General features: G+C 43.9%; 1 protein-coding gene across 1 annotated transcript in view; it reads left to right on the top strand.

The window, feature by feature from the left end:
• The window catches only part of LOC307144232 (uncharacterized protein), a gene marked incomplete at its 3' end in the record, with an annotated part of 160,024 nt that extends 138,155 nt beyond the window's left edge, over positions 1–21,869 (top strand). Inside the window, exons 35-38 of the mRNA XM_079846335.1 lie at positions 13,296–13,561; positions 16,612–16,831; positions 18,805–18,982; positions 21,705–21,869. Coding sequence (XP_079702461.1) covers positions 13,296–13,561; positions 16,612–16,831; positions 18,805–18,982; positions 21,705–21,869 — 829 coding nt within the window. The remainder of the gene's footprint in view (positions 1–13,295; positions 13,562–16,611; positions 16,832–18,804; positions 18,983–21,704) is intronic.
• Positions 21,870–22,523: the final 654 nt, after the last annotated feature.

Raw genomic sequence — 22,523 nt, forward strand, 5'->3', positions numbered from 1 at the left:
GAACCGGCCACAGGGTCATGGAAGACCAGTGGAGAACCGGCCACAGGGTCATGAAGGACCAGTGGAGAACCGGCCACAGGGTCATGGAGGACTAGTGGAGAACCGGCCACAGGGTAATGAAGGACCAGTGGAGAACCGGCCACAGGGTCATGAAGGACCAGTGGAGAACCGGCCACAGGGTCATGGAGGACTAGTGGAGAACCGGCCACAGGGTCATGAAGGACCAGTGGAGAACCGGCCACAGGGTCATGGAGGACCAGTGGAGAACCGGCCACAGGATCATGGAGGACCAGTGGAGAACCGGCCACAGGGTCATGGAGGACCAGTGGAGAACCGGCCACAGAGTCATGGAGGACTAGTGGAGAACCGGCCACAGGGTCATGGAGGACCAGTGGAGAACCGGCCACAGGGTCATGGAGGACCAGTGGAGAACCGGCCACAGAGTCATGGAGGACTAGTGGAGAACCGGCCACAGGGTCATGGAGGACCAGTGGAGAACCGGCCACAGGATCATGAAGGACCAGTGGAGAACCGGCCACAGAGTCATGGAGGACCAGTGGAGAACCGGCCACAGGGTCATGGAGGACCAGTGGAGAACCGGCCACAGAGTCATGGAGGACTAGTGGAGAACCGGCCACAGGGTCATGGAGGACCTAGGGCTGGGCGATATGGAGCAAAAAATATATCTCTATATATTTTGCTATATCTCGATATACGATATATATCTCGATATCTTTACAGGAAAAATAACCCCCCAAAAACTACTGCAAAAACAAATATGCCAAATACCACACAGTCTTTTTTTTTATTGAAGTGCAAAGGCAGTTCATGTAGGAACAAAGTAGGGATGCAACAATACAGTAAGTCCACGGTTCAATACATACCTCGTTTTTTTTTACCACGGTTTTCGGTTCGGTTCGGTTCTGATGGCTAGTCGCAACAGATTTTTGCTATTCTATTCTTAGCCGAACAGCAAGAGCTTGAGGAAAAAATACTATTTTTTTATTGCAATACTCTTTCTTTATTTTACTTAAAAGAGTTGAAAAACCTTACTTAAACTTAAAACTTTACTTTTAAAAAACCTTGTACACATTCCTAGTGTATTGTATAATATAAAATAAATATATATAAAGATTTACACTGGCAGCTCAGAGCTGTACAGCAGCATTAAAGTATGAAATTGAATTAATAAATGTAAAAATAAAACACTACATAGACTTCCCTATAAAATATACATTGATTCTAATTAAAGCTACTGTATTAGTTTTTCAGTCAAGAGCCGTGAGTGATTTTGTCTTTGTCTTTAGTTATTTTATTAACCACTAAAGGAATAGTTCACTCAAAAATGAAAATTCTGTCATTGATTACTCGCGCTCAAGTTGTTTTAAACCTGAATAAAGTCCTTTCTTCTGTTGGACATAACATATATTTTGAAGAATATTGGAAACCAAACAGTTGCTGGTCCCCATTGTAGGAAATAATAATATGAATGTCAATGGCTACTATCAGCTGTCTGTGTTCAACAGAAGAAATTAATAAAGGGTTGGAACAACATTAGAGTGAGTAAATAATGACATCATTTTAGAGTGAACTGTCCCTTTAAGGACAAGCGGCAGCGTGTTCACTATAGGCTGCGCTGCTGTCAATTTAAGACTTTCACGCATGTAATATACAGACACAAGCCGATTTTACTTTCACTTTAGACATAACCGACTGTGTTAACCTTGTGTGTATTTGACAGTATTAGCGCAGTAAGATTTAGTCCAGTAATCACTTGTTTGACAGGCTTTTAGTGCGCGCGCTCAGGAAAGCGCATGGTGCCCTACGCACAAGGCTTTAAAACGCATGCAAATAATGAATTTTCATTCAAAAATAAAACAACTCAAATCAAGGGCATAGTAAGTAACCTTCTCCAGCAAGCAAGCCGCTCTCTCTCCGTAGTGTACAGTCGCGGGAGTTCTTGTCTCGCAAAGTAATGCTGCCTAGGTAAACTGTATCTTGGATCAAGTGTTTGAGAACCAACTGTCGGCATTCATGGCAGTAGACATCTGTCTGCTGTTCGTCCGACGCCTTAAAACCGAAGTATCTCCATATAATGGAGCCAGTTGTTTTTAAGACGAGTTCTGTAGCCTCCGAGCTGGTTGCGGACGCCGCCATGACAACACGCGAGGGGAGGGGGAACAAAAGCAAGGAGGCAGGGGCGAGCGAGCGGGGCCGAGCACAGCACAGAGAAGGCAAACAAGCAAAGTGGCGGAATCAGAATTAAATATAAACAATATATCGATATATACGATATATCAAAATCCATATCGTGTTTAAAAAATATCTCGATATATTTTAAATATCGAGATATCGTCCCACCCCTAGGAGGACCAGTGGAGAACCGGCCACAGGGTCATGGAGGACCAGTGGAGAACCGGCCACAGGGTCATGGAGGACCAGTGGAGAACCGGCCACAGGGTCATGAAGGACCAGTGGAGAACCGGCCACAGGGTCATGGAGGACCAGTGGAGAACCGGCCACAGGGTCATGGAGGACCAGTGGAGAACCGGCCACAGGGTCATGAAGGACCAGTGGAGAACCGGCCACAGGGTCATGGAGGACCAGTGGAGAACCGGCCACAGGGTCATGAAGGACCAGTGGAGAACCGGCCACAGGGTCATGGAGGACCAGTGGAGAACCAGCCACAGGGTCATGGAGGACCAGTGGAGAACCGGCCACAGGGTCATGAAGGACCAGTGGAGAACCGGCCACAGGGTCATGAAGGACCAGTGGAGAACCGGCCACAGGGTCATGGAGGACCAGTGGAGAACCGGCCACAGGGTCATGAAGGACCAGTGGAGAACCGGCCACAGGGTCATGGAGGACCAGTGGAGAACCGGCCACAGGGTCATGAAGGACCAGTGGAGAACCGGCCACAGGGTCATGGAGGACCAGTGGAGAACCGGCCACAGGGTCATGGAGGACCAGTGGAGAACCGGCCACAGGGTCATGGAGGACCAGTGGAGAACCGGCCACAGGGTCATGAAGGACCAGTGGAGAACCGGCCACAGGGTCATGGAGGACCAGTGGAGAACCGGCCACAGGGTCTTGAAGGACCAGTGGAGAACCGGCCACAGGGTCATGGAGGACCAGTGGAGAACCGGCCACAGGGTCATGGAGGACCAGTGGAGAACCGGCCACAGGGTCATGAAGGACCAGTGGAGAACCGGCCACAGGGTCATGGAGGACCAGTGGAGAACCGGCCACAGGGTCATGGAGGACCAGTGGAGAACCGGCCACAGGGTCATGGAGGACCAGTGGAGAACCGGCCACAGGGTCATGAAGGACCAGTGGAGAACCGGCCACAGGGTCATGAAGGACCAGTGGAGAACCGGCCACAGGGTCATGGAGGACCAGTGGAGAACCGGCCACAGGGTCATGAAGGACCAGTGGAGAACCGGCCAGAGGGTCATGAAGGACCAGTGGAGAACCGACCACAGGGTCATGGAGGACCAGTGGAGAACCGGCCAGAGGGTCATGAAGGACCAGTGGAGAACCGACCACAGGGTCATGAAGGACCAGTGGAGAACCGGCCAGAGGGTCATGAAGGACCAGTGGAGAACCGACCACAGGGTCATGGAGGACCAGTGGAGAACCGGCCACAGGGTCATGAAGGACCAGTGGAGAACCGGCCAGAGGGTCATGAAGGACCAGTGGAGAACCGACCACAGGGTCATGAAGGACCAGTGGAGAACCGGCCAGAGGGTCATGAAGGACCAGTGGAGAACCGACCACAGGGTCATGGAGGACCAGTGGAGAACCGGCCACAGGGTCATGAAGGACCAGTGGAGAACCGGCCACAGGGTCATGAAGGACCAGTGGAGAACCGGCCACAGGGTCATGGAGGACCAGTGGAGAACCGGCCACAGGGTCATGAAGGACCAGTGGAGAACCGGCCAGAGGGTCATGAAGGACCAGTGGAGAACCGACCACAGGGTCATGGAGGACCAGTGGAGAACCGGCCACAGGGTCATGGAGGACCAGTGGAGAACCGGCCACAGGGTCATGAAGGACCAGTGGAGAACCGACCACAGGGTCATGGAGGACCAGTGGAGAACCGACCACAGGGTCATGGAGGACCAGTGGAGAACCGGCCACAGGGTCATGAAGGACCAGTGGAGAACCGGCCACAGTGTCATGAAGGACCAGTGGAGAACCGGCCACAGGGTCATGAAGGACCAGTGGAGAACCGGCCACAGGGTCATGAAGGACCAGTGGAGAACCGGCCACAGGGTCATGAAGGACCAGTGGAGAACCGGCCACAGGGTCATGAAGGACCAGTGGAGAACCGGCCACAGGGTCATGAAGGACCAGTGGAGAACCGGCCACAGGGTAATGAAGGACCAGTGGAGAACCGGCCACAGGGTCATGAAGGACCAGTGGAGAACCGGCCACAGGGTCATGGAGGACTAGTGGAGAACCGGCCACAGGGTCATGAAGGACCAGTGGAGAACCGGCCACAGGATCATGGAGGACCAGTGGAGAACCGGCCACAGGATCATGGAGGACCAGTGGAGAACCGGCCACAGGGTCATGGAAGACCAGTGGAGAACCGGCCACAGGGTCATGGAGGACTAGTGGAGAACCGGCCACAGGGTAATGAAGGACCAGTGGAGAACCGGCCACAGGGTCATGAAGGACCAGTGGAGAACCGGCCACAGGGTCATGAAGGACCAGTGGAGAACCGGCCACAGGGTCATGGAGGACTAGTGGAGAACCGGCCACAGGGTCATGGAGGACTAGTGGAGAACCGGCCACAGGGTCATGAAGGACCAGTGGAGAACCGGCCACAGGGTCATGAAGGACCAGTGGAGAACCGGCCACAGGGTCATGGAGGACTAGTGGAGAACCGGCCACAGGGTCATGAAGGACCAGTGGAGAACCGGCCACAGGATCATGGAGGACCAGTGGAGAACCGGCCACAGGGTCATGGAAGACCAGTGGAGAACCGGCCACAGGGTCATGAAGGACCAGTGGAGAACCGGCCACAGGGTCATGGAGGACTAGTGGAGAACCGGCCACAGGGTAATGAAGGACCAGTGGAGAACCGGCCACAGGGTCATGAAGGACCAGTGGAGAACCGGCCACAGGGTCATGGAAGACTAGTGGAGAACCGGCCACAGGGTCATGAAGGACCAGTGGAGAACCGGCCACAGGATCATGGAGGACCAGTGGAGAACCGGCCACAGGATCATGGAGGACCAGTGGAGAACCGGCCACAGGGTCATGGAGGACCAGTGGAGAACCGGCCACAGGGTCATGGAGGACCAGTGGAGAACCGGCCACAGAGTCATGGAGGACTAGTGGAGAACCGGCCACAGGGTCATGGAGGACCAGTGGAGAACCGGCCACAGGGTCATGGAGGACCAGTGGAGAACCGGCCACAGGGTCATGGAGGACCAGTGGAGAACCGGCCACAGGGTCATGGAGGACCAGTGGAGAACCGGCCACAGGGTCATGGAGGACCAGTGGAGAACCGGCCACAGAGTCATGGAGGACTAGTGGAGAACCGGCCACAGGGTCATGGAGGACCTAGGGCTGGGCGATATGGAGCAAAAAATATATCTCTATATATTTTGCTATATCTCGATATACGATATATATCTCGATATCTTTACAGGAAAAATAACCCCCCAAAAACTACTGCAAAAACAAATATGCCAAATACCACACAGTCTTTTTTTTTATTGAAGTGCAAAGGCAGTTCATGTAGGAACAAAGTAGGGATGCAACAATACAGTAAGTCCACGGTTCAATACATACCTCGTTTTTTTTTACCACGGTTTTCGGTTCGGTTCGGTTCTGATGGCTAGTCGCAACAGATTTTTGCTATTCTATTCTTAGCCGAACAGCAAGAGCTTGAGGAAAAAATACTATTTTTTTATTGCAATACTCTTTCTTTATTTTACTTAAAAGAGTTGAAAAACCTTACTTAAACTTAAAACTTTACTTTTAAAAAACCTTGTACACATTCCTAGTGTATTGTATAATATAAAATAAATATATATAAAGATTTACACTGGCAGCTCAGAGCTGTACAGCAGCATTAAAGTATGAAATTGAATTAATAAATGTAAAAATAAAACACTACATAGACTTCCCTATAAAATATACATTGATTCTAATTAAAGCTACTGTATTAGTTTTTCAGTCAAGAGCCGTGAGTGATTTTGTCTTTGTCTTTAGTTATTTTATTAACCACTAAAGGAATAGTTCACTCAAAAATGAAAATTCTGTCATTGATTACTCGCGCTCAAGTTGTTTTAAACCTGAATAAAGTCCTTTCTTCTGTTGGACATAACATATATTTTGAAGAATATTGGAAACCAAACAGTTGCTGGTCCCCATTGTAGGAAATAATAATATGAATGTCAATGGCTACTATCAGCTGTCTGTGTTCAACAGAAGAAATTAATAAAGGGTTGGAACAACATTAGAGTGAGTAAATAATGACATCATTTTAGAGTGAACTGTCCCTTTAAGGACAAGCGGCAGCGTGTTCACTATAGGCTGCGCTGCTGTCAATTTAAGACTTTCACGCATGTAATATACAGACACAAGCCGATTTTACTTTCACTTTAGACATAACCGACTGTGTTAACCTTGTGTGTATTTGACAGTATTAGCGCAGTAAGATTTAGTCCAGTAATCACTTGTTTGACAGGCTTTTAGTGCGCGCGCTCAGGAAAGCGCATGGTGCCCTACGCACAAGGCTTTAAAACGCATGCAAATAATGAATTTTCATTCAAAAATAAAACAACTCAAATCAAGGGCATAGTAAGTAACCTTCTCCAGCAAGCAAGCCGCTCTCTCTCCGTAGTGTACAGTCGCGGGAGTTCTTGTCTCGCAAAGTAATGCTGCCTAGGTAAACTGTATCTTGGATCAAGTGTTTGAGAACCAACTGTCGGCATTCATGGCAGTAGACATCTGTCTGCTGTTCGTCCGACGCCTTAAAACCGAAGTATCTCCATATAATGGAGCCAGTTGTTTTTAAGACGAGTTCTGTAGCCTCCGAGCTGGTTGCGGACGCCGCCATGACAACACGCGAGGGGAGGGGGAACAAAAGCAAGGAGGCAGGGGCGAGCGAGCGGGGCCGAGCACAGCACAGAGAAGGCAAACAAGCAAAGTGGCGGAATCAGAATTAAATATAAACAATATATCGATATATACGATATATCAAAATCCATATCGTGTTTAAAAAATATCTCGATATATTTTAAATATCGAGATATCGTCCCACCCCTAGGAGGACCAGTGGAGAACCGGCCACAGGGTCATGGAGGACCAGTGGAGAACCGGCCACAGGGTCATGGAGGACCAGTGGAGAACCGGCCACAGGGTCATGGAGGACCAGTGGAGAACCGGCCACAGGGTCATGGAGGACCAGTGGAGAACCGGCCACAGGGTCATGGAGGACCAGTGGAGAACCGGCCACAGGGTCATGGAGGACCAGTGGAGAACCGGCCACAGGGTCATGAAGGACCAGTGGAGAACCGGCCACAGGGTCATGGAGGACCAGTGGAGAACCGGCCACAGGGTCATGAAGGACCAGTGGAGAACCGGCCACAGGGTCATGGAGGACCAGTGGAGAACCAGCCACAGGGTCATGGAGGACCAGTGGAGAACCGGCCACAGGGTCATGAAGGACCAGTGGAGAACCGGCCACAGGGTCATGAAGGACCAGTGGAGAACCGGCCACAGGGTCATGGAGGACCAGTGGAGAACCGGCCACAGGGTCATGGAGGACCAGTGGAGAACCGGCCACAGGGTCATGGAGGACCAGTGGAGAACCGGCCACAGGGTCATGGAGGACCAGTGGAGAACCGGCCACAGGGTCATGAAGGACCAGTGGAGAACCGGCCACAGGGTCATGAAGGACCAGTGGAGAACCGGCCACAGGGTCATGAAGGACCAGTGGAGAACCGGCCACAGGGTCATGAAGGACCAGTGGAGAACCAGCCACAGGGTCATGGAGGACCAGTGGAGAACCGGCCACAGGGTCATGAAGGACCAGTGGAGAACCGGCCACAGGGTCATGGAGGACCAGTGGAGAACCGGCCACAGGGTCATGGAGGACCAGTGGAGAACCGGCCACAGGGTCATGGAGGACCAGTGGAGAACCGGCCACAGGGTCATGAAGGACCAGTGGAGAACCGGCCACAGGGTCATGGAGGACCAGTGGAGAACCGGCCACAGGGTCATGAAGGACCAGTGGAGAACCGGCCACAGGGTCATGGAGGACCAGTGGAGAACCGGCCACAGGGTCATGAAGGACCAGTGGAGAACCGGCCACAGGGTCATGAAGGACCAGTGGAGAACCGGCCACAGGGTCATGGAGGACCAGTGGAGAACCGGCCACAGGGTCATTAAGGACCAGTGGAGAACCGGCCACAGGGTCATGGAGGACCAGTGGAGAACCGGCCACAGGGTCATTAAGGACCAGTGGAGAACCGGCCACAGGGTCATGAAGGACCAGTGGAGAACCGGCCACAGGGTCATGGAGGACCAGTGGAGAACCGGCCACAGGGTCATGAAGGACCAGTGGAGAACCGGCCACAGGGTCATGGAGGACCAGTGGAGAACCGGCCACAGGGTCATTAAGGACCAGTGGAGAACCGGCCACAGGGTCATGAAGGACCAGTGGAGAACCGGCCACAGGGTCATGGAGGACCAGTGGAGAACCGGCCACAGGGTCATGGAGGACCAGTGGAGAACCGGCCACAGGGTCATGGAGGACCAGTGGAGAACCGGCCACAGGCTCATTGGCGGCCGAGGCTCATTGATGCCCGTGTGGGCCGATCCGATTGTTTGTTCATGTTTAAATTGGCATTTCTTTGCCACAATGAACTTCTTTAGCTCATCGTTTTGTGTTTGCAAATGCTGCAAGGTCACGACTCTGATTATTTTGCAGTGGCTTTGTTTGACGTTCAGCTGCAGCTGGAGAATAGCAATGCTGGCAGAACCGTGCATTTGTGTAGATTCTGCTTTGCACTATGGCGGAAAAGACTTGAGTAGTTGAACTCCTAAACTAGTGTTAATTTTGTCATCTATTTTTAATTTAGTCTTAGTCTTGAGCCAAATGTCCTTGTTAGTTTTAGTCTTTTTTTGTTAGTCAAGTTTTAGTCGAAAAGTCTCATGATTTATGTCAAAGGAAAACTCAAAATATTGTGTGGCAAAATAAGTTACATACAATATATATAACCTGCATAATGTATGTGCCACATCATAGCTAACTGGATGATTTACAGCACAGATGCCTAAAATCAGCATAAGATTATGAGCTGATGGACACAAATATACATTTCCATCTTAATTCAGTATGAATTCATATGTACATATAAGGAAAAATTTGCCTTTTAGCACTATTTTAAACTTTTTTGAGGGGTTAAATTATATGTCCTTGCATTCATTACTATTCATTACTATATTAACATTTTAAAATGTCACAAATAAGCAGTTATGATCTGCAATACTTTGAGCAACTAGCCTTCATGTATATTGACTAAAGAGCCACACAGGCACCAGTAATGGCATTACAAATGGACAAAAAGACTCTAATTTGCCTTGAAATTATTTATTTTAACCTTAATTACTACACTAATTGTAATATAAATAATACAAATATATATTTTTAAAGTGGACCATAATTATTGCACACCATATTTAGTACCAAAAGATCTCCTCAAAATATTTAATAAATATTATTGAACTAAAATATAGGCTATTTATTTTAAAAATAGTTGAGGTGTATGGTCACATTTGACCACCAGTGAGTATGAGTGAGTAATTAGTAAGGAAAACCTGAGGGATAAATACAAGAAAAACATTAACATTAATGTAAACAATGTTGATCTCCATCTCTCTCCATAATAAAACAATACTGTAAATATGGTTGACGTAATAATTAATGCACACTGTGCTGTATAGTGAAGCTGTTGTCCATCCGCTTAAGCCATTCTAATGGATCGACTCGTCCTTTTTCGTCAACAATAATGCATGTTAATTTATTCTTAGTCAGTGTTTTTGGACATTGGTGCAGTCTCATCATGAAAAGAAAGCCGTTGACGAACATATTTAGTCTCATCTCGTCTGACCAAATTATTCCAGATTACTCCAACTCTCCGCTCGATGGAGGACATTAGTCTGGCTTCATCTGGGTTTGATCTTCTCTGATCTCATAAGCTTTAAAGAGGAGAAATATTGTGCTATGTTTGGGCGTATGTGTGTGTGCCTGACGGATTTGGCCTGTTTATTTAATGGACTGTGTCTGATGGGCATAAAACCACGTCAGATCCTAATGCGGGAAACATGCGTTGGTCTATTCTCGGCTTTATCAAGCTCTTGTAGGGATGTATAGATGCATATATATCTATATATATATCTTCAGATGCATGTGTGTTAAAGCCCTCATCACACCGGCCTCGCCTGACCCTGCTTTATGCTCCAATTACATTCATGAGCAAAAACACTTGATCAGGCATAACATTATGACCAGTGAATAACACAGTGCGTTTACATGGAGCGCTGTAATCGGTTTAAAAGTCCAATCCGAATGAAAATGCTGCCCAAATGGAATGAAAAGTAGCCCAGTTTTCGAGTTTTCCAAAGGGCCTAAAATAAACTATATATATATGTATATTAAAAGTTTGGAAACTGACTGTACTATTTTTATTGTTTTTGAAAGAAGTCTCTGCTGCTCATCAAGGCTGCGTTTATTTGATCCAAAATACAGCAAAAACGGTACTATTATGAAATATTTTTACAATTTAAAATAGGCTAACTTTTTTTCTATTTGAATATATTTTGAAATACAATTTATTTCTGTGATTCACATGATCCTTCAGAAATCATTCTAATATGCCGATCTGCTGCTCAAGAAACAGTTCTGATTATTATCAATGTTAAAAACAGTGGTGCACCTTTTTTTCAGGATTATTTAATGAAAAGAAAGTTAAAAAGAACAGCATTTATATGAAATATAAAGCTTTCGCAACATTATAAATGTCTATACTTGATCAATTTAATGCACCCTTGCTGAATAAATGTATTAATTTCTTTGAATTAATCATACATTGATCTTTATTAAATTTAAATTGATCACAGGAATAAATTCAATTTTAAAATATACTCAAATAGAAAACAGTTACTTTCATTTTAGTAGCCTAATATTTCACAATATTACAGCTTTTTTTTGTATTTTTAATAACATAAATGCAGCCTTGGTGAGCAGAAGAGACTTCTTTAAAAACAATCAAAATAGTACAGTTTCCAAATGTTTGACTGGTATAGCGCATATATATATCACAGAACTATATACAATCTCAGGGCTGTTTTCTTTTAGACATTTGTGCTCTCTTCTCCGCCCTTCAGAACAGATTTCAGCAGTAAAGAGAGAAAGCATTGCAGTGATGGCCATTTACCTGACACTTTATAATGCTGCTTGTTCATTCATGGACAACCAAACCAATGCTTGTACTTCAATCACCAATAGGCATAACTCATGTGATGTTAAATGCACACGTGCAGCAGCGGTTGTTGCCAAGTATTCATTCCCGGGATCAATACAAACTAATAAACGGTTTCAGTTTAATTTTTTTTTGCCGTTTTTTTTGCGGCCGCGGTACATTATAAAAGTAGCCCAAAAAAACGCAACCCGCGGCTCTGTAATATTTCCCGCGACTCCTTTTTTAAAATAGCCCAATTGTGCGGGAAAACCGCAACCCTGGCAACTACGCCTTCAGGGGTCTAGAGGAGGCCATGCCTCAGAATAGCTTAAAGGGTTAGTTCAGCCAAAACTGTAAATTGTGTCATTAATGACTGAGCCTCATGTGGTTGGACACCCGTCAGACCTCCGTTCATCTTCAGACACAAATGAAGATATTTTAGTGTAAATCTGATGCTCTGAAAGGCCTCCATTGGCTCAACTTTACACTCTCAAGACCCTTAAAAGACACTAAAGACTAAAGTTACAAAGTCCATCTCACTACAGCGGCTCTACAATAACTTTATGAAGACGAGAATAGTTTCTGTGCGCAAAAAAACCCTAAATAACGACTTACATAGTGATGACGATTTCAGAACACGGCATCATGAAGCTTCGAAGCGTTATGAATCAGTGAGTCGAATCATGATTCGGATCGCGTGTCAAACCGCCAAACTGCTCATTCGACTCACTGATTCATAACGCTCTGAACCGATGAATCGACTCACTGATTCATAACGCTCTGAACCGCTGAATCGACTCACTGATTCATAACGCTCTGAACCGCTGAATCGACTCACTGATTCATAACGCTCTGAAACGCTGAATCGACTCACTGATTCATAACGCTCTGAACCGCTGAATCGACTCACTGATTCATAACGCTCTCAACCGCTGAATCGACTCACTAATTCATAACGCTCTGAACCGCTGAATCGACTCACTGATTCATAACGCTCTGAACCGCTGAATCGACTCACTGATTCATAATGCTCTGAAACGCTGAATCGACTCACTGATTCATAACGCTCTGAACCGCTGAATCGACTCACTGATTCATAACGCTCTCAACCGCTGAATCGACTCACTAATTCATAACGCTCTGAACCGCTGAATCGACTCACTGATTCATAACGCTCTGAACCGCTGAATCGACTCACTGATTCATAACGCTTCGAACCGCTGAATCAACTCACTGATTCATAACGCTCTGAACCGCTGAATCGACTCACTGATTCATAACGCTTCGAACCGCTGAATCAACTCACTGATTCATAACACTCTGAGCCGCTGAATCGACTCACTGATTCATAACGCTCTGAAGCTTCATGATGCCGTGTTTTGAAATCGTCATCACTATGTAAGTCGTTATTTAGGGGTTATTTTGCGCACAGAAACTATTCTCGTCTTCATAAAGTTATTGTAGAGCCGCTGTAGTGAGATGGACTTTGTAACTTTAGTCTTTAGTGTCTTTTAAGGGTCTTGAGAGTGTAAAGTTGAGCCAATGGAGGCCTTTCAGAGCATCAGATTTACACTAAAATATCTTCATTTGTGTCTGAAGATGAACGGAGGTCTGACGGGTGTCCAACCACATGAGGCTCAGTCATTAATGACACAATTTACATTTTTGGCTGAACTAACCCTTTAAACATGTTATTGAATATGGCTACCATATACAATGTTAATGTATTTGGTCTTGGTGGAGTTATATATTTTTCATGTAAAGTCAATGCATGTGTTTTCATATGAGAGTGTGTGTTTTGTGTTGTAGAGAGAAGTACTCTCAGTATCTGCGGTCGCAGCTGTTGGACAGTCAGGGCCGACCCCTGCGAGAGGTCAAATCCTCCTTCCATCACCTCCTCTCTCAGCTCTACTGGGTCCCAGTACACAGGCCGCCCTGGGATGAGAGCCGTCCCATCGCTTACCTACAGCCCAAATCTGTCTACATCTATTCTGCAGAGGTGCTGCAGCTTCTCGGCTCTCATGTGGATTACGCCCACAGCGTTCAGGAGCCCAGCGAATTCACCAGAGCCATAGGTAAAGCTGATGGCTGCTGTGGTTTAAAAATAAACCCATTTTAATTCACTTTATACACATTCCTGGTCTTACTGTGCAATAAGGGATGAAACGATTACCGGTTTCACGATAACATGTACTGACGGTTAGTAATATCGCTTAAAAATTAATTATCATTAAAACCGCGTGTGATTATCACGTTTTTGAAAACAGTCAGCGTCAGTCAATACTAAAAAAACGAGACAAGACTAGTGTGACATTAAAGGGATAGTTCAGCCAAAAATTAACATTCGCCCATAATTTACTCTCAAGTCATCTGAGGTGTGTCTGACATTCTTCTCTCAGACGAATAAAATCTGAGTTATATTACAAAAGTCCAGGCTAATCCAAGCTTTATAACAGCAGTAATAGTTGCTCTGTTTCTGAAGTCCATAAAAAGTGCATCTATCCGTCATATAACTGCTCCAGCGGCTCTGGGGTGTTAATAAAGGCCTTCTGAAGCGAATCAGCGCGTTTGTGTAAGAAAAATATCCATATTTAAAACTTTATCAAGTAAACTTTCGGCCTCCGCCTTCTGTGTAAAAGTGTTGAATGTTGAAAGTGAAACTCCAGATGTGTGTGTGACGTCATGACGAGCGGAGCTGAGCGTTAGTCTTTCCATCCGCAGGAGAACTTTACACACTTCCAGAAACTGAACAGGGAAGGCGGAGGCCGGAAGTTTACTTGATAAAGTTTTAAATATGGATATTTTTCTTCCACAAACGCGTTGATTCGCTTCAGAAGGCCTTTATTAACACCCCAGAGCCGCTGGAGCAGTTATATGACGGACAGATGCACTTTTTATGGACTTCAGAAACAGAGCAACTATTACTGCTATTATAAAGCTTGGATTAGCCTGGACTTGTGTAATATAACTCAGATTTTATTTGTCTGAGAGAAGAATGTCATACACACCTCGGATGACTTGAGAGTGCCTGCAATTTCGCAACTCTGTCGCATCTCTCTGCCGCTCTGCCTCCCGCTCTCACACACACACACACACACACACACACACACACACACACACACACATTGTCCCGGCGCCTGCCTTCCACTCACGTCACTTATTTAAAATCCCCTACAGCGCGAAACATGAGTCCGCAAACGCGGCGCCGAGGAGCTCGTTTGTAATCGGAGGACAAATGGCTCCTTAGTTTGGAAATGGTTTGGGTACAAGGTGATCGCGATGAAGATAAAGGCATTTGTCTAGCGTTAGAAGCTCATTTGAAACATTGCCGCGGCTCATTTAAGAAAATGACAGCTCCGAAGAGACGGCGCTTTAGTTCGAGGTAGTGCTAACAATAATAAAGAAAGATGATGATCAACACCTTGTGTGTTACCACTGAAATGTAGATGTAATATATTTCCAAATGTAAGCCCATTTTATGCAGAATGTTGTCTAATAGACTGAAACACGATAAAACCAAAGGATAAAACAGCACCTTGAGAATGCGGAAAACACGCACCGGCCGAGCAGCTCAGGTTTTTTTGCGCACAGAAACTATTCTCGTCTTCATAAAGTTATTGTAGAGCCGCTGTAGTGAGATGGACTTTGTAACTTTAGTCTTTAGTGTCTTTTAAGGGTCTTGAGAGTGTAAAGTTGAGCCAATGGAGGCCTTTCAGAGCATCAGATTTACACTAAAATATCTTCATTTGTGTCTGAAGATGAACGGAGGTCTGACGGGTGTCCAACCACATGAGGCTCAGTCATTAATGACACAATTTACAGTTTTGGCTGAACTAACCCTTTAAGTACAAACAGTCGAGTTATGAAAATTGAGTGTGAGGGATTTGTTCACTTCACACAAAAAGATTTTGGAATGAGATGGCGAACTATAGTAGCGTTTAGTCCACTGTCTATAATAGCCTAATTTAGAGATCACTTTTTTTTTTACTTACAACCGACAACTTTGATCGGTTAACGTTGATACGGTCAACCATCGGTCAAACGGTCATCGGTTAAAAGACACTAAAGACGTCGTTACAAAGTCCATCTCACTACAGCGGCTCTACAATAACTTTATGAAGACGAGAATAGTTTTTGTGCGCAAAAAAACCTAAATAACGAGACTCGCTGATTTATAACACTCCGAACCGCTGAATCAACTCGCTGATTCATAACGCTACGCACCGCTGAATCGACTCACTGATTTATAATGCTCCGAACCGCTGAATCAACTCGCTGAATCATAATGCTCTGAACCGCTGAATCAACTCGCTGATTCATAACGCTACGAACCGCTGAATCGACTCACTGATTTATAACACTCCGAACCGCTGAATCAACTCGCTGAATCATAACGCTACGAACCGCTGAATCGACTCACTGATTTATAACACTCCGAACCGCTGAATCAACTCGCTGAATCATAACGCTACGAACCGCTGAATCGACTCACTGATTCATAACGCTCCGAACCGCTGAATCGACTCGCTGATTCATAACGCTCCGAACCGCTGAATCGACTCACTGATTCATAATGCTACGAACCGCTGAATCGACTCACTGATTCATAACGCTCCGAACCGCTGAATCGACTCACTGATTCATAATGCTACGAACCGCTGAATCGACTCACTGATTCATAACGCTCCGAACCGCTGAATCGACTCGCTGATTCATAACGCTCCGAACCGCTGAATCGACTCACTGATTCATAATGCTACGAACCGCTGAATCGACTCACTGATTCATAACGCTCCGAACCGCTGAATCGACTCGCTGATTCATAACGCTCTGAACCGCTGAATCGACTCGCTGATTCATACCACTCCGAACCGCTGAATTGACTCGCTGATTCATAACGCTCTGAACCACTGAATCGGCTCGCTGATTCATAACGCTCCGAACCGCTGAATCGACTCGCTGATTCATAATGCCATCGGTCAAAGGTCATCGGTTAACATCCCTAATTCTCACAGAGAACAGCTGATCTACACTGGAGGAATATCTCACTGTTTTACTGGATTTATGATCTAATAAATGAGCATAAGTGCTAATTATCACAACTGACATACACATTATGATGCAGGAATGAGACACAGTGTCCATGTGGAGGACCTGATTGGCTATCTGAAGCGCTGGAGCAGGAAGGAGTCCGCGGATCCGTCTGAGGAGTGTGAAGGAGCAGAGTTCAGCTCTACTGTGGCTCACATCCACCAGGTTTACCGCTATCTGTACGCCGAGTGTGCTAGCGTCCAGCTCAGAGATCTGTTCCAGCACTCGCCCGCCGTCTTCATCGAATACGACAGGTCAGATCATAACCATCAGGGCTGGGCGATGTCCCCTAAATCAGCGATGTTTACAGTAAAACATCGTGATGGTCGATGATAATGGGGGTAATTAGGTAAATAGGTAGATAATATACTATATCTCTTTACATAAATACTATTTTCTACTTAAAACTATCATTTAGTTATTTTTACTAACCCAAATAATGACTCATCCGCTAGGTTGCTTGGGAGGGGGAAAAAATAGGTTCCTTCTACTTAAAGGGTTAGTTCACCCAAAACTGTAAAATGTGTCATTAATGACTGAGCCTCATGTGGTTGGACACCCGTCAGACCTCCGTTCATCTTCAGACACAAATGAAGATATTTTAGTGTAAATCTGATGCTCTGAAAGGCCTCCATTGGCTCAACTTTACACTCTCAAGACCCTTAAAAGACACTAAAGACTAAAGTTACAAAGTCCATCTCACTACAGCGGCTCTACAATAACTTTATGAAGACGAGAATAGTTTCTGTGCGCAAAAAAACCCTAAATAACGACTTATATAGTGATGACGATTTCAAAACACGGCCTCATGAAGCTTCAGAGCGTTATGAATCAGTGAGTCGATTCAGTGGTTCGGAGCGTTATGAATCATGAGTCGATTCAGCGGTTCAATCATGAGTCGATTCAGCGGTTCAGAGCGTTATGAATCATTAGTCGATTCAGCGGTTCAGAGCGTTATGAATCATGAGTCGATTCAGTGGTTCAGAGCGTTATGAATCAGCGAGTCGATTCAGTGGTTCAATCATGAGTCGATTCAGTGGTTCAATCATGAGTCGATTCAGTGGTTCGGAGCGTTATGAATCATGAGTCGATTCAGCGGTTCAATCATGAGTCGATTCAGCGGTTCAGAGCGTTATGAATCATTAGTCGATTCAGCGGTTCAGAGCGTTATGAATCATGAGTCGATTCAGTGGTTCGGAGCGTTATGAATCATGAGTCGATTCAGCGGTTCAATCATGAGTCGATTCAGCGGTTCAGAGCGTTATGAATCATGAGTCGATTCAGTGGTTCAGAGCGTTATGAATCAGCGAGTCGATTCAGTGGTTCAGAGCGTTATGAATCAGCGAGTCGATTCAGTGGTTCAGAGCGTTATGAATCAGCTAGTCGATTCAGTGGTTCAGAGCGTTATGAATCAGCGAGTCGATTCAGTGGTTCAGAGCGTTATGAATCATTAGTCGATTCAGTGGTTCAGAGCGTTATGAATCAGCGAGTCGATTCAGTGGTTCAGAGCGTTATGAATCAGCGAGTCGATTCAGTGGTTCAGAGCGTTATGAATCAGCGAGTCGATTCAGTGGTTCAGAGCGTTATGAATCAGCGAGTCGATTCAGTGGTTCAGAGCGTTATGAATCAGCGAGTCGATTAAGCGGTTCATAACGCTCTGAACCACTGAATCGACTCACTGATTCATAACGCTCTGAACCGCTGAATCGACTCACTGATTCATAACGCTCTGAAGCTTCGTGATGCCGTGTTTTGAAATCGTCATCTCTATGTAAGTCGTTATTTAGGGTTTTTTTGCGCACAGAAACTATTCTCGTCTTCATAAAGTTATTGTAGAGCCGCTGTAGTGAGATGGACTTTGTAACTTTAGTCTTTAGTGTCTTTTAAGGGTCTTGAGAGTGTAAAGTTGAGCCAATGGAGGCCTTTCAGAGCATCAGATTTACACTAAAATATCTTCATTTGTGTCTGAAGATGAACGGAGGTCTGACGGGTGTCCAACCACATGAGGCTCAGTCATTAATGACACAATTTACTTCTTTAAGTGTCTAAGTCATGCGAGGTGAGGAACGCGCCGGCGCGATCACATGCATTTTGTTGTTGTGCAAAATACTTTAACATTAAAAATTAGGAGGCCACAAGGAACATATTAAAATAATCAACATCCATGTCATGACCGCTATAAGCCTCCAGTCCCATGCGTTTACAGTTGCTGATTCCCTCTCTTCAGGAAGGATGACTGGTGCTCTGGACGCTTCTATCATCTTAAAGAGGTTTGCTGGAGCGATCCCACGGGAATGTTCCAGAGATACAAGGATCTGATCCGGCGGGCGGACAGTGGCATACAGGAGCCCAGAGTCCTGGCACCGTTCTATAATGCTCTGCAGGACATGAAGAGCATGTTCAAGGTTTGTTCAGGGTGGAATTAGGGCCGATATCGACACTATTATTGTCTAAATAAATGAATGAAACACTGAATATACACATCACAACAGTGCAGTGTTATGAAACATGGATTTCCCAAAAATCACGTTTAACTGCGTTATTAAGTTATTAATGTTTGTACAGATGAACTTTAAGTGGATGACAGCAAAGGCAATATAAAAATAAATGAGCATCAGGGTTCCCACTCGTCCTGGAAAACACATGGAAAATTAGAGAAAATGTCAAATGTCCTGGAAAATCTTGTTAAAATTCTTCTAAAAAAAGTTATTTCTTTAGCGAGTATAAAGAGTTTATCTCTGGCCCAACGATCAGCGCTAGTTGCAGAAAGCACATGTTCAGGAATGCTGAGTTTGATGCGTATGAGTAATATTTTGAATAATGATGTTTAATATCTAATGCTATAACTGCTCAAATTATGCAGTGAATGTTAACTCGTAAGCTGCTACCTAATCACATCATTTTGATATAAAGTCACATTTGTGTGTTATAAAGTCAGAATTGCGTGATATAAACTCGCAAGTCTTTTCTTCACAATTGACTTTTTTGCGCAGTTGCGAGTTTATATCTTTCAATTCTGACTTCTTTTCTCAGAATTGCGAAATCTAAACTGCAATTGCAAGTTATAAAGTCAAATACTGAGGAAAAAAGAATTGCGACAATTTTCGCGTTTATATCACAAATATGTAAACTCGCAATTGCGAGAAAGTCATGCCTTGCCTTTATTAAAGTAAAATTTTATTAAAGTCGTAGTAAAATTGAAAATGTCCTGGAAAAGTACTGGAAAATGGTTGCTGAAAAAGAGTGGGAACCCTGTATTATTGTCATGTTCTGGCTAAATGTGTTACTATTTTGTCTAAATAAATGAATGAAACACTGAATATACACATCACAGTGTTATGAAACATGGATTTGCCAAAAATCACGTTAAACTGCGTTATTAATCTTCGTACAGATGAACTTTAAGTGGATGACAGCAAAGGCAATATAAAAATAAATGAGCATGTACAAGAAGATTTCCAATGTTGATACAGATAAATAAATAAATATATGAAACGTGGAAAAATAATTGTGGAATCCGTTATAAAAAATTTTTTTACTGTATAATAATAATGGAATGTCATGGATTTTGGCCATTTTGGATACACACAAACTCAAAAGTCGTCAAAATAAAAGTCTGGTTTAACTTATGAAATTATGACAGGTGTATATTACTATCATACAGCAGAATATAATAAACACAAGCAATATTTAATTATACAGACAACTTCTGTTTTGTTTGCCCAAATAATTATTGAATTAATATTTAAAAAATTTACATTCATTTCTTTGTTCATGTTTTATGCATTGCAACACATTTCATAGGGTCCTATTTTTTTTTTTTTTTAGTTTATAATTTGTTTTTATTTTATTTTGAAATGAAGTCAATCAGACATCGTTTATTAAAATGTAGTTAAACCATTAAAATGCAATCAAAATTTAAACAAAAGGAATTTGGGAAACAATAAAACACATTTCATAGGGCCTATTGTGATTAAAATTGTATTAAATCATAACATTTTAGAAATTTGTTTTAATTAGACATCCATGATTTCTAAAATGAAATTAAACCATTAAAACAGAATCCAAAAAAATGTAAATAAAACAAGTAATTTGGGACAAAATAAAAAGGTCCCACTAACATCGACTGAGGCGAAGGCTAAATTTAGGAATGTCATGGGATTTGACAATTTTGTATGAATAAATCAAAAGTAAATCACTTTATGATGATACACCTAAACTCAAAAGTCGTCAAAATAAAGCTTTGGTTTAACTAATACAGCAGAATGTAATAAAAACAATAATAATACACTTCATTAAACATTATTTTTAAGTAATACAACAATTTTTTGATCCATGTTTTAATTATACAGTAAACTTCTGTTTTGTTTGCCAGAAATATTATTTAATTAATATTTTATATTATTACATGAATGTCTTGTTTTTCTTTTCTCCAAATTATCCCAAAGCAATGCACATTTCATAGAGCATTATTATTATAATTATTATTTAAAAAAATGATATGTATATATATATATTTACTTTATTTTGCAATAAATAAGTAAATAAAACAAGTAATTTGGGACAAAATAAAAAGGTCCCACTAACCTCATCTGATCCTTTATACCGGAGCGACTGAGGCGAAGGCTAAATTTAGGAATGTCATGGGATTTGGCGATTTTTGTATGAATAAATCAAAAGTAAATCACTTTATGATGATACACACAAACTCAAAAGTCGTCAAAATAAAGCTTTGGTTTTAACTTGAAGAAATTTTGAGGTGAACAATAATAATACACTTCATTAAACATTATTTTTAAGTAATACAACAAGTTTTCATCCATGTTTTGTTTGCCAGAAATATTATTTAATTAATATTTAATGTCTTGTGCATTGCTTTGGGATAATTTGGGGAAAATGAAAACACATTTCATAGAGCCTTATTATTATTACTATTTTAAAAAATGATATATATATATATATATATAGTTTTATAGCTTTATTTTGCAATAAAAATGTAAACAAAGCAAGTAATTTGGGGCAAAATGAAAGCTCCTTACTAACATGGAGCGGTCCTTTATTTGTGAGGATTCTCTGTGGCTGAGACTGATGTGAATGTGTTCTAATGAAGCTTTATGACCATTGCAGGCTCTGAAGGTGGAGGCCAACCCCTCGATGAAGCAGTACGTGTCCCTGCTGGAGGCCGTCTGCGGATCCGCTCCTCTCGCTACAGGAGACGTTGTCCAAGATGTGTCGGTCATCTTTGCCAAACTAGGTAGGGATCAAATGCTGTCCCGCCTCATCCTCCATTAAAGGGTTAGTTCAGCCAAAAATGTAGATTGTGTCATTAATGACTGAGCCTCATGTGGTTGGACACCCGTCAGACCTCCGTTCATCTTCAGACACAAATGAAGATATTTTAGTGTAAATCTGATGCTCTGAAAGGCCTCCATTGGCTCAACTTTACACTCTCAAGACCCTTAAAAGACACTAAAGACTAAAGTTACAAAGTCCATCTCACTACAGCGGCTCTACAATAACTTTATGAAGACGAGAATAGTTTCTGTGCGCAAAAAAACCCTAAATAACGATTTATATAGTGATGATGATTTCAAAAGACTGCATCATGAAGCTTCAGAGTGTTATGAATCAGTGAGTCGATTCAGCGGTTCAGAGCGTTATGAATCAGTGAGTCGATTCAGCGGTTCAGAGCGTTATGAATCAGTGAGTCGATTCAGCGGTTCAGAGCGTTATGAATCAGTGAGTCGATTCAGCGGTTCAGAGCGTTATGAATCAGTGAGTAGATTCAGCGGTTCAGAGCGTTATGAATCAGTGAGTCGATTCAGCGGATCAGAGCGTTATGAATCAGTGAGTCGATTCAGCAGTTCAGAGCGTGGTTCGGAGCGTTATGAATCAGTGAGTCGATTCAGCAGTTTGGATCGCCAAATTTCAGCAGTTTGGCGGTTT

The sequence above is a fragment of the Gobio gobio genome, assembly GCF_949357685.1.
Source record: "Gobio gobio genome assembly, chromosome: 20".
NCBI lineage: Eukaryota > Metazoa > Chordata > Actinopteri > Cypriniformes > Gobionidae > Gobio > Gobio gobio.